Source organism: Barbatula barbatula (genome assembly GCF_947034865.1).
Source record: "Barbatula barbatula genome assembly, chromosome: 5".
Classification (NCBI taxonomy): domain Eukaryota; kingdom Metazoa; phylum Chordata; class Actinopteri; order Cypriniformes; family Nemacheilidae; genus Barbatula; species Barbatula barbatula.
In genome coordinates, this window is record NC_136769.1 from 23,553,984 (window position 1) to 23,567,999 (window position 14,016).

The 14,016-nt window shown below is 38.6% G+C and overlaps 2 protein-coding genes across 4 annotated transcripts in view; both read right to left on the reverse strand.

Annotated features, from left to right (window-relative positions):
* Window positions 1–2: 2 nt before the first annotated feature.
* On the reverse strand, window positions 3–7,356 carry cacng5b (calcium channel, voltage-dependent, gamma subunit 5b). Of its 2 annotated transcripts, none has more exons than XM_079457352.1 (7): window positions 7,281–7,356; window positions 5,396–5,457; window positions 4,497–4,847; window positions 2,422–2,508; window positions 1,495–1,635; window positions 1,273–1,418; window positions 3–950 (listed from the first exon to the last, which is right to left on the reverse strand). In XM_079457352.1, the coding sequence occupies exons 3-7, from the start codon at window positions 4,690–4,692 to the stop codon at window positions 693–695; spliced, it is 828 nt and encodes a 275-aa protein (XP_079313478.1). In that variant the 5' UTR covers window positions 4,693–4,847; window positions 5,396–5,457; window positions 7,281–7,356; the 3' UTR covers window positions 3–692. The 2 variants fall into 2 exon arrangements, with proteins under 2 accessions (XP_079313478.1, XP_079313479.1); XM_079457353.1 differs by having other exon boundaries at window positions 8–950; window positions 4,497–4,735.
* Window positions 7,357–8,351: 995 nt separating this feature from the next.
* The window catches only part of prkcab (protein kinase C, alpha, b), a 104,775-nt gene continuing 99,110 nt past the window's right edge, over window positions 8,352–14,016 (reverse strand). For both annotated transcript variants that reach the window (XM_079457106.1, XM_079457105.1), the window contains 2 exons: window positions 13,646–13,786; window positions 8,352–11,569 (listed from right to left, as the gene is read on the reverse strand). In XM_079457106.1, the coding sequence (XP_079313232.1) occupies window positions 11,402–11,569; window positions 13,646–13,786 (309 nt within the window). In that variant the 3' untranslated portion in view covers window positions 8,352–11,401. The remainder of the gene's footprint in view (window positions 11,570–13,645; window positions 13,787–14,016) is intronic.

Below are 14,016 nucleotides of genomic sequence, written 5' to 3' on the forward strand. Positions count from 1 at the left end.
TGAAAATAATTTGATGTATTATTTATTTAGATTATAAATATGAACACAATTAGAAAAGTAGGTGTGCAGACGCAGAAGGAATCTGAAATGTTTAAGAGCAGAGAGTAGTTTCTAGAAAAAGTCTAGTTTTAGGAAATTAAAAATTACAGTTATCAAATAATTCTCTCATTATTTGGGTACATTTAATTTATACAGAAACACAAGGAAACACTTTATAAATATAATGTGTGTGCTGTAGCATATAACCATCCACAGCTTACAACATGTTCAACTATTGTCACACTTGTCTGACCTGCAATAATACATAACCTATCTGGGATGCTACAACTGGTCATGGCATTATTTCAATACTTATCTTTCTTATATAGGTCAAAATGGTTCTTAAATAAATAACCTTCATATTAATCATAATGGCTACAATATATCTCTGAAATTCATATTTGTATGAACATCATAAATATTTACACAAATCTACATCCAGTGAGTATGTACTTGTCAATCATTATTCACTTTACCAGTACACTATGCTGACACATGGCAGAAAGTATCGCTGTACTGCCTCCTGCTGGAATGACATCACAGCAACAAACACAGGACTGAATAAAGTTCACTACGGGACATGTTTAAAACTGATCAACTATTGGACGAGATCGCGACATACTACTGTCCACGCATCCCCGGTGTCCGGTCCTTCAGCAGGGGGAGGAGGACATGTGGTCATAGTCTGGACACTTGAGCAGGGCAGGGTAGCTGGCATTCATTTGTAGAGAGGCTTCGCTGGAGATGTCTGACGGGCTGCGGCCTCTCGTCCAGGCATCAGGATGCAGGAACTGACCCGAGTGATCCGAGCAGTTGCTCAGGCGCGGCCGGTAGAAGCTGGGACGAGGCTGATAGATTTCCTCCGCTGTGTATCGCTTCATGAACAGGTAGACAGACATCACACCTGCACTCTTAACACACACAGCACAAAACACATGCAATTCAAACTAACGCAATACATCTGTTCCATCACAGTAAGAAAAGAAAATCACATGTAAATAAATACATAAAAGAAGATTATATGAACTCTGTTTAATGTGTTTTTATTGTGTTAGTTAGCTGTATTTTTTTGTTATTATGGCTTAAATCAATATCAATCATATTCATTGAACTGCACATTAAAAAACAAAATTTTTGAAAAAATTTAAAAAAGAACTCTTGGAACCAAAGTGTTTTACGTGGTTACCTTGTTGACAAACAAAACTTCACAGCGTCTTACAAACATATTTGTACCTCTGTGAGGAGGAAAGAGAAGGCAGCAAATGCGAAGGACCAGCCGTACTTATAGCTGAAATAGGCTTCATTACTCTTGGTCCTGTTCAACATCTCATCATTAATGCTGGAGATGTAGAGAACCAAACCCACCACCAGAGACAGACCTGTGTGATGGAGAAACATCCGTTTGAGCCAGCGTGACGTCAGGCCTCACAATGAATGAACCAGGGTCACACGTACCTGACAGGATGAAGAAGATTCCAGAGACGAAGGCCAGTATGGTGCGGTGGGGGCGGATGTGTCCGATGTTGTTCAGCACAAAGCCGATGAACATAAAAAACAAACTGACCAGTGGGAACGGTGTCGCCGAGCGAATCATCTCTGCACAGAAACCACAAACATAAAATAATTATGTTTGCCACTTACACATTTATATATTTAATCCCACATGCTGATAAAATGTACAGGTGTATAGCTTCAAAACTTTGGATAAAAACTAAAATCATTCTGGATAAAAGCAGCACAAAGAGTACAGCAGTATGTCATTGAATAACCTATTTGGAATATGATTAAATCCTCTTCTGTGATGAAATATAACACAAAGTCTTGTGCCTGTGAAGGAGGAGATGATTTTCTTCATCTGAGACTCCGAGGAAGGGGTTGTCCCGAAAATGTTTAGGGACAAAATCTAAAAACTGTTTTTATTTTTTATTTTTTTATTTACAAAACATATTTAGTGTACATTGTTGCAATCTACATCATCAGTTTTGTTTATTGCTGAAGTAACGCCGTTCATGGTAAAATACTAATAAATGCTCATTTTGAATGCTCACTAAACTATTTGGGTATTATACAATTTCATGTCCAGCAATATTTAGAAATTTAAGCAAAACTAGGATGGAGAAATTGAGGCAGATATTAAAATAAAGCTGGTGTGTAGAAGTGTATACTGTATGGTTTATAACAACGTAAACATGGTTTAAGGGGAAACGCTGTGCGTCCTCGTAAATCGATTTTCTTTTGAATCAAAAATGGAAATGATGTCTTGATGCTTAGGTTTAGATGCAGGGCATATAATATACTATTTGAACAGTAGAGAAAGTCATAAGGGATACGGAGAATCCTCATATATGAAAGTGTCCGTGCGTGTGTGTGTGTATCACTTACTCAGAACACTGACTGTAGACTCACTGGTGGTCTGGACGCTCATAGGCATCATATACTCGATGGTGAAGCAGCGTCCTCTCTCCTCACCTGACAAAGACACATCACAGCACAATCTTACTGCTCACATGTTGCACTAAGAGACTCAATAGTATTAGGCACCAACATTGTCTTTTCAATTCCAGATTTTAGACGGACATCGGGCAAGTCGGAGCACTCTCAAATGTGACATTGTATTTTTATAAGTAGAACAAAACGTAGGAACCCAAGAGCAACCATCCAGCACACCTTGGCTCAGAGTTTGTCGTGGGCTGAATTTTAAACAAACTGAATGTAGTTAGACATCAGGAGAAAAGTGTCAGTGAGGTGTCACAGCTCTGAATCACTGCTGACACTGACAGATCCATCATGTGCTGTGATCTACAAGTCTTATAACACCCACCCCAATGCCTCCCTCTCACATTCGACAGCCTCAAGACTTCTCAAAGTTTCGGGTGTTCAGTCTCATCCCTGTGGAGCTCAAATGACTCCTCACATCCGCTAACGGTCACGCTCAGTTTCACCGGCTATAAACAGCGTGGGATTGGATCAAACCCGGTCTAAACACTCGCCCACAAACACAGTACATTCCTTCACACAGTGTGCGTGCGTGTGTGTGTGCGTGTCACAGCAGGCTTTTGTTTGTGAGCTGAAAGCCTAAACGATAATGAGACACGTGTATAAAGAAGACGTGTAATCATGAAACACATCCTTCACAACATTTGTTATGGAGATGTCGGGATACAACTGCAGCCTTTCTACAGTAAATGCCCCAGAATGCTGACCTGACAGAAATAAAAGCCTGAAATCAATAAGCCCCTTTCAATGTGTATTTACAAAAGACTGAAAGTATTGTATAGGAGAATAGCCCACATCTAAGCAGCTGGAGAGAATTTTGCATATATATTTTTATATAAACATGTGGCTACAGGGTTCCCCAGGACCCCCAACCTTATTAACCTGATGAATTTAAGACCTTGAATCCTAAACAATATAACAATGGTGTAAAAATAGAAATGATCATTAAATAATGACTCAACTTCACCCAAAAACATTTCAGTGAACAAAAACAAGTGATCAAGTAAGGTTTGCTCAAAAACCTTATCTGTTTAAAACCTGTTCAAAATGTTTAATCTGCTATTGAATCATCAGTACTTCTAAATATTAAAATCTACTATATCCCATCATAGTATGTAATTGACATCACAGATCAATCGTGCCTTGATGATCATTATTCAATTTAAGTGTATCGAGGCAATCGAGAAAGAAAACTTCACAAACTGTTGAATGACTTCATAAGACCTGACATCAATCCTCGAAATAAGGGGGGATTTAAGACCCTCACCAAGAATAGACTTAGTGGGGCCTTCAGATATATTTTTCTTAATAATAATAATCTCAAATTTGTGCAGATAAGACAGTAATATTGTGTATAAAATATTTAAGACTGTTACATCATTTTTAAATGAGCTTCATAATCGTTTATTGTTGGTTTAGCACTTCCCTAAAGAAAAATGAATGCTAAGAAATCCCCACTTGGAAATAAAGTGTTATTTACTTATTTTTTAGTAGTAATGTTCTCTCTCTCTCTCTCTCTCTCTCTCTCTCTCTCTCTCTCTCTCTCTCTCTCTCTCTCTCTCTTTGTTCTGTGTTTATCCAATACTTCGGTGTATATTTAATAAGGTTATTCTTCTATATTCTCTATTCCAGTCAGGTGGGTTGAGTTTGTGCAAATAGCCCTTCGGCAACAAGAAAAGCTGTTTGCAAATTGTGTAAAAAGTCATTTCCATAATATATTTATACTCTCCAGCCCGAAGAAACATCTCGTGGTGGGACTCCATCTTCTCGTGGTGGTCAGTCTTCGATTTGTTCCACACTGTATTTCAGGCAATGCTTGAGTTGAACTGTGTCTCAATGAATATTATTGGTCAGGGAAAAGCTTATTTACAACTTTGTTCTGTAGTCTAGCCTAGAGGAAAATGGTACAGCCGCCGGTGAATAAGAAACACTGTAATATGCAAATACTGAAATGCTCTCACCTGCTAGAAAACAGACCCTCCAGAGGCCAGAGTGGATGGACATGCGTATGTCGGTGCTCTGGTTGAGAGGCAGTATGACGCCCTCCTCCAGATAGAGCCAGTAGTCGGTGCTGACGGCGATACCCAGCAGCCCCAGACTGCATACCGCAAACACGCTGCTCAGCAGGGTCAGGGCCTTCCTCCCGCACACACTCATGCCACTCAGCGTCAACAGGGGGCGCCCGCGCTACACAGCCGATCTGACCGGGAGACAGATGCGTCAACTGGGAACACGCAGAGCAGCTGACTGGAAACCAGCAGGACTGACACACGATGAATGGCATAGGTGAAAATCAACGTCCTTTTCAGAAGCTGTTCGAGTGCTCATATGACAGGAAAGATCGACATTCACACAAGAAAGAACTGTTCAATGGAGTTTGTGAGCAAACCAGCACTTTCCATTGCCTTAATGGTTTTTATTACCAACCTAACGGTATTCTAACCCTACCACTACACGTGATCCTCACAGAAAACTTTCTGCATTTCTGTGTTTGTACATTTCAATGAAACGGTATTTATTGTGTCTATGGGGCCTTGTACATGACAAGAACAGCTTGGACGTATTTCTAGCAAAATGGTTTTCCTACGTGTGGCCTTTTCGTCCCCATTTTAGCAATGTAGGTCAACGCAGCACACAAACAAACACAAACACGCACACACACACACACACACACACACACACACACACACACACACACACACACACACACACACACGCATTGACTCAGGGCACTAATGAAGGCTTTTCACGTGTGTACAGTGTCATCCGAGCACAGCTGCGGCCGCAGAGCATCAGTGTTCAACAACATGAAACGGTCAGACCACACAAGTCACACTTCTTGACGTTAAATGAAGTTTACCTGCCACTCACAACGTCAGGGCATCCATTGCTTCTGAGGTTTATACGTAAATGTTGACACACCTGTTAAAAGACACGTTCGTCATGAGTGGCACTGACACACAAACACAATTTACACAACATAAGGAGGCACTGACACACAAACACAATTTACACATCATAAGGAGGCACTGACACACACACACAATTTACACAACATAAGGAGGCACTGACACACAAACACAATTTACACAACATAAGGAGGCACTGACACACAAACACAATTTACACATCATAAGGAGACACTGACACACAAACACAATTTACACAACATAAGGAGACACTGACACACAAACACAATTTACACATCATAAGGAGGCACTGACACACAAACACAATTTACACAACATAAGGAGGCACTGACACACAATTTACACATCATAAGGAGGCACTGACACACAATTTACACAACATAAGGAGACACTGACACACAAACACAATTTACACAACATAAGGAGGCACTGACACACAAACACAATTTACACAACATAAGGAGACACTGACACACAAACACAATTTACACAACATAAGGAGACACTGACACACAAACACAATTTACACATCATAAGGAGGCACTGACACACAAACACAATTTACACAACATAAGGAGGCACTGACACACAATTTACACATCATAAGGAGGCACTGACACACAATTTACACAACATAAGGAGACACTGACACACAAACACAATTTACACAACATAAGGAGGCACTGAAACACAAACACAATTTACACATCATAAGGAGGCACTGACACACACACACAATTTACACAACATAAGGAGGCACTGACACACAAACACAATTTACACAACATAAGGAGGCACTGACACACAAACACAATTTACACAACATAAGGAGGCACTGAAACACAAACACAATTTACACATCATAAGGAGGCACTGACACACAAACACAATTTACACATCATAAGGAGGCACTGACACACAATTTACACATCATAAGGAGACACTGACACACAAACACAATTTACACAACATAAGGAGGCACTGAAACACAAACACAATTTACACATCATAAGGAGGCACTGACACACAAACACAATTTACACATCATAAGGAGACACTGACACACAAACACAATTTACACAACATAAGGAGGCACTGAAACACAAACACAATTTACACATCATAAGGAGGCACTGACACACAAACACAATTTACACATCATAAGGAGGCACTGACACACAAACACAATTTACACATCATAAGGAGGCACTGACACACAATTTACACAACATAAGGAGACACTGACACACAAACACAATTTACACAACATAAGGAGGCACTGAAACACAAACACAATTTACACATCATAAGGAGGCACTGACACACAAACACAATTTACACAACATAAGGAGGCACTGACACACAATTTACACAACATAAGGAGGCACTGACACACAAACACGACTGTAAATAAATCTACATTTGATCAGTCTATCATACCACAGCGTATACATGTCAAATAACCTGAAAGATACACAGCATTACTCTTATTAAATACTTAAAAGGTTTACTGCTGAACAATAATGTTATTAAATATAATTTACTCAACAAAGCATTAGCACTATGTGCACGAGAAATATTAACGAACATTACACGAATAAAATATATAGGCTACATATATTAAAATATATAAATAAACAAGAAATGCATCCTATATAAAAATAACAATGACATGCATTAGGTATACTGTAACCTCAAAACGTTAAATGCATGAGGAAAATAAACATTTGAAATACTCTAAACATTGCATGCATAAATGACGTAGACTTTTAAATGTATGAGATGTGTCTTAGAAGTGAGTAGCTGTTGGGTTACCTGATGGATGTTATTGATGGAGGCACTAGCTGTGTTTAGATGAAGCTCAACGCTGGAGTCTGAAATGAGCGCGTGTGTGTGTGGAAAGGGCACGTCTGATTCATTTAAACGAATCGGTTCGTCTAGGCGGTTCTTTTCGGTAAATCGACTCTTTGATTCATTGACGTTGGCACTCGGTAATAGGCCTCTTTGCAATTCCAGCCCGAGGTGAGCATCCCTTTGTCCTAGTCAAATGTCAAGAACTCTTGAAATCACCCTGAATGGAGATGAGCAATTGTGACAATAACTAAAGCCTGTTATAATGTACCAATAATGTAAAGGTCCACAGGCTTTAGTATATTGATACCATTTTCTATTACCATAGGCTAGTTTACTACAAATATTATGCATAAACAATGGTTACGAAATAGTTAGTTTGATAGAGGAGATGCACGTGTGACTCTAAAGATACACATGTGTCTACAGTACATGACTCAGTCATTGCAGTTCCATTGCTGTGTATTTATTTTATTACTGTAAAGCTGTTTATTAAATCAATGAGCACCAAGTCACATTACAGGCCTGATCAATAAAACAACAATCGCTTATTCATCAAAATTTTGTCAAAATACAAAACAAAAAAGAATAAACAAATATTAAAATAATAGCCTATCTGACATGGGATCATCGTAGAAACAACTTTCAAGACTTCACAACGCTCCTCAATCTGACTTTTTCTGAGAAAACATTTATTTAGATTCTCATTGTTTTACTGGTTTATGTATGAAGCTTCATATTTCATTCAGAGTATTTCATGTTGTAGAGTATATTTACTGCACAGTAAATGATAATGCTGATCATTTACAAATATTCCAGATATTCCTACTTTTTATACATGCTTATTTTCTCCCTACAGAAGAAAAACGTTATCATTATACGGCTTTGCTGTTGGTTTAGTGTATGGGGCATAAAAATGTGCTTAAACAACATTATCTTGATATGTAAACGTTATGTTGCACACAGAGTAATATGCCGAAAATCATATAAAATCTGTTCTTAAAAAGAATAGCAACACACACACACATCATCGGTTTTCTCATACATTTATTTATACACATTATCTTTCACAATGGACAGAGGGTAAATGTAATAAAGACTTCGTAAAGAAAAACAAAGAGTGGATAAACTTAGGAACTAAAACACTTTCCTGGAATCCATAACTTAATAATAAATAAATATAATTTCTGGTAGAATCAATATTAAAAGAAATGGCTTGGTGGAATGTTGAAATAAGATACTATATATATGTCAAGGGAATGTTGGATGTCACCTCACATGCAGAAATCCCAAACCTGGCATTCCCCAAAACTCTCAATGTGAGACACTTTGTTTACCTGCTTGAGGATGGAAGATGACGTCTTAAACACTTTGGGAATCCTTTCTTTTTCTGCTCTCTGTAAATCATTCGAATGCAACAAATCCACCTAGAATATCCACTTGCTTCTGTTTTTCCAATACACTGGCCACATGCACCAAACATGTGTATGTCTATTAACATAAAAAAGGATGAAAGAAATTTGCTCAGATTCTAAAACCAGAAGCCAAATTGAAGCACCTAATAACTGGAGGGTTGGCACAAAACTACAGAGCCCAAACTGAGCAAATCTGTGCGTAAATACAACAAAAGCTCGGAGTTACGCAAGACTAGAAAATTCCTAAAACATGTCTGTGCCACAATTCTAATCTGACGTGTGTTTAAAGTCCAAATTTCACGTCATTCCCCTGTTGCCGAATTATGACACAAATTCAGAATTAATACCCAGTAGTCGCTCAGCAGCAGGTGGAATCTATACATTATGTCTACTGGCTAGTTGAAGTCTTGAAGTCTAACAACAGACACAAAGAAACACTACAAAGGAAGATTAGTTAAGATGGGGCGAGTATTCCATGCTAAATGATCCTGGATTCCTGGACTCATGCGACATTGTCATGCATGCGCTGACTGGCCAACACGCCACATGCACACCGCAGCAGCACAAACACACACACACGCGCACAAACACACACGTGTGGAGCTCCGATGTCCACGTAACCCGCTCTGTCGACACACTGCTCCTGCACTTACAGTATATATTATCAGCATAGAAAACATAGCAGATAAATACAAGAAATACATTTAACAAAGGTCTGCTGATACCAAAGCTATCGCAAATGAGCCAAATAAGTCTTCTTCATTCATCTAAACATAGAAACCATCTACATTAGTAAAAGCACATTCAGTTCTTGGTATAAAATTTGCAGGGTGTGTACGTATACTTTCTCTGTAGGAACAAAAGTCTCGGTGTGTAGTCTGTACCTTTAGTGTAACGGTTAACATAGCTCTATATACGTCCAGTATACTGACAGCAAAAACGCAAGATGATCATAAACTAAGACCTTAAAGATTGAAGAAAATATGATGGATGAATGGAAAGAGCCTCCTGATAAGTACGCAGAACACAGTTCAACACGGAGAGTATCCATCACATTAAGGACATAAACAGTAGGAGAGAGGGACTTACAGTATACTATATGAGAGGTTATACATATCGGACCACCCCCCACCCCTTCCAACAACTCACGAATACATGTCCTGAAAAAGTCGAAACAAAAGAAATAAGACAATAAAAGTAACACATTTAAACATAAAATCGAAGTTGAATAAAATCTAAATTTGCATTGCAGATTTATTATGATGACAACAAAGCAGATTTTCACCCCACATTTTATATTCCACAATGCAAGAAGGGGTGTTTCATTTTTGTTTTTCATTGGGAATAATTGTTAACAATGTTATTTTTTACTGTTTAACAATGTAAATGATTGATTTATTTAAACCAACAAAAATGAAGAGGAGACCACACATTTGAATGAAAGTAATCAGATTTTTTTCACACCATGTTAAACAGAAGTTGGGTCAAGGGGATGTGATATATAGAAAATAAAACAAAAATGTTATGAATATGAGCGGTGTTCTTGGCAGGGTATGTTTCATTTCAAATCACTGATTCATTTAGCCGTAGCAGTTTTCTTCAGCATAATGGGCAAGAAATGCAGAATCTTCACGATCTGTAAGGATGTTGGGGGAAAATCTGCAGAATGCGTGTAAACATTAAGTTCAAGTAAGCAAAGAGTGCTACACCTTTTGGAAGCTGACAATTTGATCATTAATAACTAAAAGTGTTGAACTTCTTTGGGCTTAGGTTCCTGTCCATTACCAATGAGGAATCACTCAATATCGAGAAAGTTACGCATACTGTCTGTTGAAAAGGTACAGTAGGAGCCAGGCAAGCAGGCGGACACTGGATCATACTAAAACTCATGGAGCAGTAACCGTTCAAGTGTGAAGGGACACAGCCAAAATATCTAGTAGGAAAAAATATGCATACTGTATATAAAAACGTTCTGATGCAGCTATATTTTGGCACTCCTATAACAAGATATTTTCGTAGATACAAATATATATATATATATATATATATATATATATATATATATCGTTGAGGAACATTAGAAATGGCAGTAGAGAGGATATACTGTAGGAATAGGACACAAAAACCTGTTTCATGTCAGCATGCTTCAGACACAAAGAATCTGAGTCGTGGAAAAAGGGATTGCTCACCATTTCCACCATCCCAAATATTTGCTGACGCTGTAAAATTGAATTCACTATAGCTCTGTTCAAAAAACAAATTAGTTGCCTACATAGCCAGCTACCCTGACAGAAACGAAACACCTACGTAGGTCACTAAAGTTGCTCTCTACATGGCGGATGCATACTGTACTCCAGAAAGGATCAATTTGATGCTAGCTTAGAGGAAGGCATTTGAGAAGGCAGTGTAATTCCATCCTTGCTTCGGCGTTGCACGTTTGATGGCTGAATGTGTTGTCTACGTAGGCAGCTCACTAGGTTTTGAAACAAGGCTTCTATCATCTACATGACGTTTAAATGTGGACACGTGCTTTTGTAACACATTTCCGTTCGGCCATTCAAACCCCTCCCTCCAACCCACCTCAGTTCAGATGTTCAGATAAAGGGTTTCAACTTTCTATAAAAGATTTGGTGAGATTTGCCATTGGTAGTTTGCTCCGGTTGGGCCATCTCATACCACGCTGTGAAGCAATGCCGGGTGGACGAACTCCGGGTTTATGAAGGAGAATCCGGCAAATTCGCTCTGATCGATGTTGGCAATGACCAGCTGGTCCGGAGGAGTCAACATGGGTTGTGTGCGAGTGAAGAATTTGTCGAAGTTCTCTGCTGCTTTGCCGCACTGTGAAAGGAAGGCAAAATAAAGAAAGAGGTTTGGGTTATTTTTAGATGAAATTTAAGAGCTGGCAGTGAGCCTGAGAGAAAGCTCATTTTCGTATGACTTCCGCTACAAACATAATATACTGTGCGTACATTTTTTTTTCATGTGATGAATTGAAGGGGAATACTAAGAGCTACATTTTATGGTTAATATATCTGCAGCCTGGTTCTCGAGCCTGCGGCATATCAGTGGGATCCGGCTCTTTAACCCCCGGGCTCTATGAACACACGAGGGTGGCCGCAGGTGGAGATGAATCAGGTCATTTCTACACAAACTCAAACAACCACATAGAGTATACACACTGGGGGAAGATTAGCACAATGGGTGGGTGGTTTTGAATCAAACACATGAAAAGACCCCTAAAATAGAACGAGCCATCATCACACCAAACCAACTCTCTCTGCCGAAACACACGTACAGCATCTAAGGGCAAAGTACAGTCAAACCCAGTCTACTCTTAAAGTGATAGTTCACCCATAAGAAGATATTTTAAAGAATGTAGATAACCGAGCAGCAGTGGCACCCGTTCACTTCCACTGTATGGATACAAAACCCAATGGAAGTGAAAGGCTGCCTTCACTGTTCAGTCAACAACATTTTTCAAAATATATTATTTTGTGTTCTGCGGAAGAAAGAAAGTCACACAGGTTTGAAATGAAGAGAGGGAGACCACAGTGTTTTTCTTTTTTCGAGCTAAAGTCTTTAATCTCCCTTTTGTCAGGACAAAAGTTCATCCAAAAAGGCATTTTGGATCAGTCTTAGTAGATAAAATGACGACATTTTGTTATGATTTTAATTTGGATATAAAAATATCAACTGAAGAAAGAAAGTCCTCTGGGATGATGTATTCAATGCCTAGAACATTTCACCAAAGTAACAGCTCACTAAAGTAATATTATGTCAAATTTCATAAACATTTGTAAATTCATTGAATTCATAACTGTGTAAATGACCTTGTTTCGATGAACACAGAGAAAGAGGAAGAATGTTAGCCATTTTCTGTTCTGCAACATCATTTACTTCCATAGTAGGACAAAATAAATGGTAGTCAAAGGAGCCCCAGACCTGCTTGTTTTTTTTAATTATTGAAAATATCTCATTTTGTGTTCCACAGAAAAAAAACTATTAAAAAACATGTTTTTTTACTACGGTAATGGTTAATGTCCCAGAACTGAACATTGCTAACGTTCTTCCAAATGTCTTTCTTTTTGTTCAACAGTACCACGTTTATACGGGTTTGTTCCCTGAGGGAACACGCTTAAAATAAAAGGTGCTTCAAAAGGTTATTCGATGGCATAGAAGAACCTTTTGGTTCCATAAAGACCCTTTAACATCTTAACAACCTTCCTGTTTCACAAAAGGTTCTTTGTGGCGATAGAAGGTTCTTCAGATTATTCAAAAGTAAGAAAGGGATGGTTTGAGTGAATGTTTCTTTGTGGAACCAAAAATGGTTCTTCTAAGACATCGCTGTGAAGATCCTTTGAAGCACCTTTATTTTGTGCTTTGTTGAGTGTCATTACATCAAATGAAGACAGAATTTTCATTTTGGGGTGAACTATCCCTTTAACCAGAAATAGCATTCTATTGTTACGAATTGCACTGAACAAAGCTCCTCAATATCTGACAAAGATTTTACAAAATAAGAACTTCTTATCTATTATCTATAAGCACTCAGTCATAGGTTCTCTAAAGAACAATCTCTTTCTAACCTTTTTAAAATCTGAAGAATTGTTTAAGGTTCTTTATGGACAAAAAAGGTGTTTCTATGAGACCGTGAAGCACCTTTATTTATTATTACTGCACTTTGAACATGACTTTATCATCAGGCTTATAAACCAGAGAACTGTAAGTAGCTCGCAGCAGCTGGGACTGAGAGTGATGGATGATAGTGTTTTAATATGTACATTAGATATTGTGTGGATGGGCACCATTCTGTGGGCGTCTTTCATCAAAGACTGTGAAACCACCAGGGTTATGCAAGGAACCTACGCATGTGATTCTATAGCAGAGAAAGCTTCACATCGCATTCATACTCACCACTTTAGGTTTGAAAGGAGGCTGGGTCTCTCTGTTGGCCAGCCGCTCCCAGTCAATCCTGCGGAAAAAAGCCTGTTCCTTTATATCTCTCTCACCCTCCGGACTGCAACCCAGACGCTTAGACGGGTGCTTTGTCATCAGCTGTATGTGTGAGGTTGAGAAGAGAGAGAATAATAAAAGTGAAGAATTCTCTGTATTTGAACACATTTGTATGTTCTGAAACGTATGCTTATTTGAAAAAGAAAGATTGAAGCGCCTCCCCTGACAAATAAAAGCGGATTATACTGTGTACAAATGTGTACATGATTTCAAATAAATCCTCCTGATCTGTAAACATTTAAATAAGATTCAAGTAATGCTCCAATACACAA

Coding starts and splice junctions, on each gene's coding strand:
- cacng5b (XM_079457352.1), bottom strand. CDS start 4,692: ATGAGTGTGTGCGGGAGGAAGGCCCTGACCCTGCTGAGCAGCGTGTTT. Junction 1,636..2,421: donor GTCTACAGTCAGTGTTCTGA/GTAAGTGATACA, acceptor GTTTCTGTGCAG/AGATGATTCGCTCGGCGACA. Junction 1,419..1,494: donor AATCTTCTTCATCCTGTCAG/GTACGTGTGACC, acceptor TCCATCACACAG/GTCTGTCTCTGGTGGTGGGT.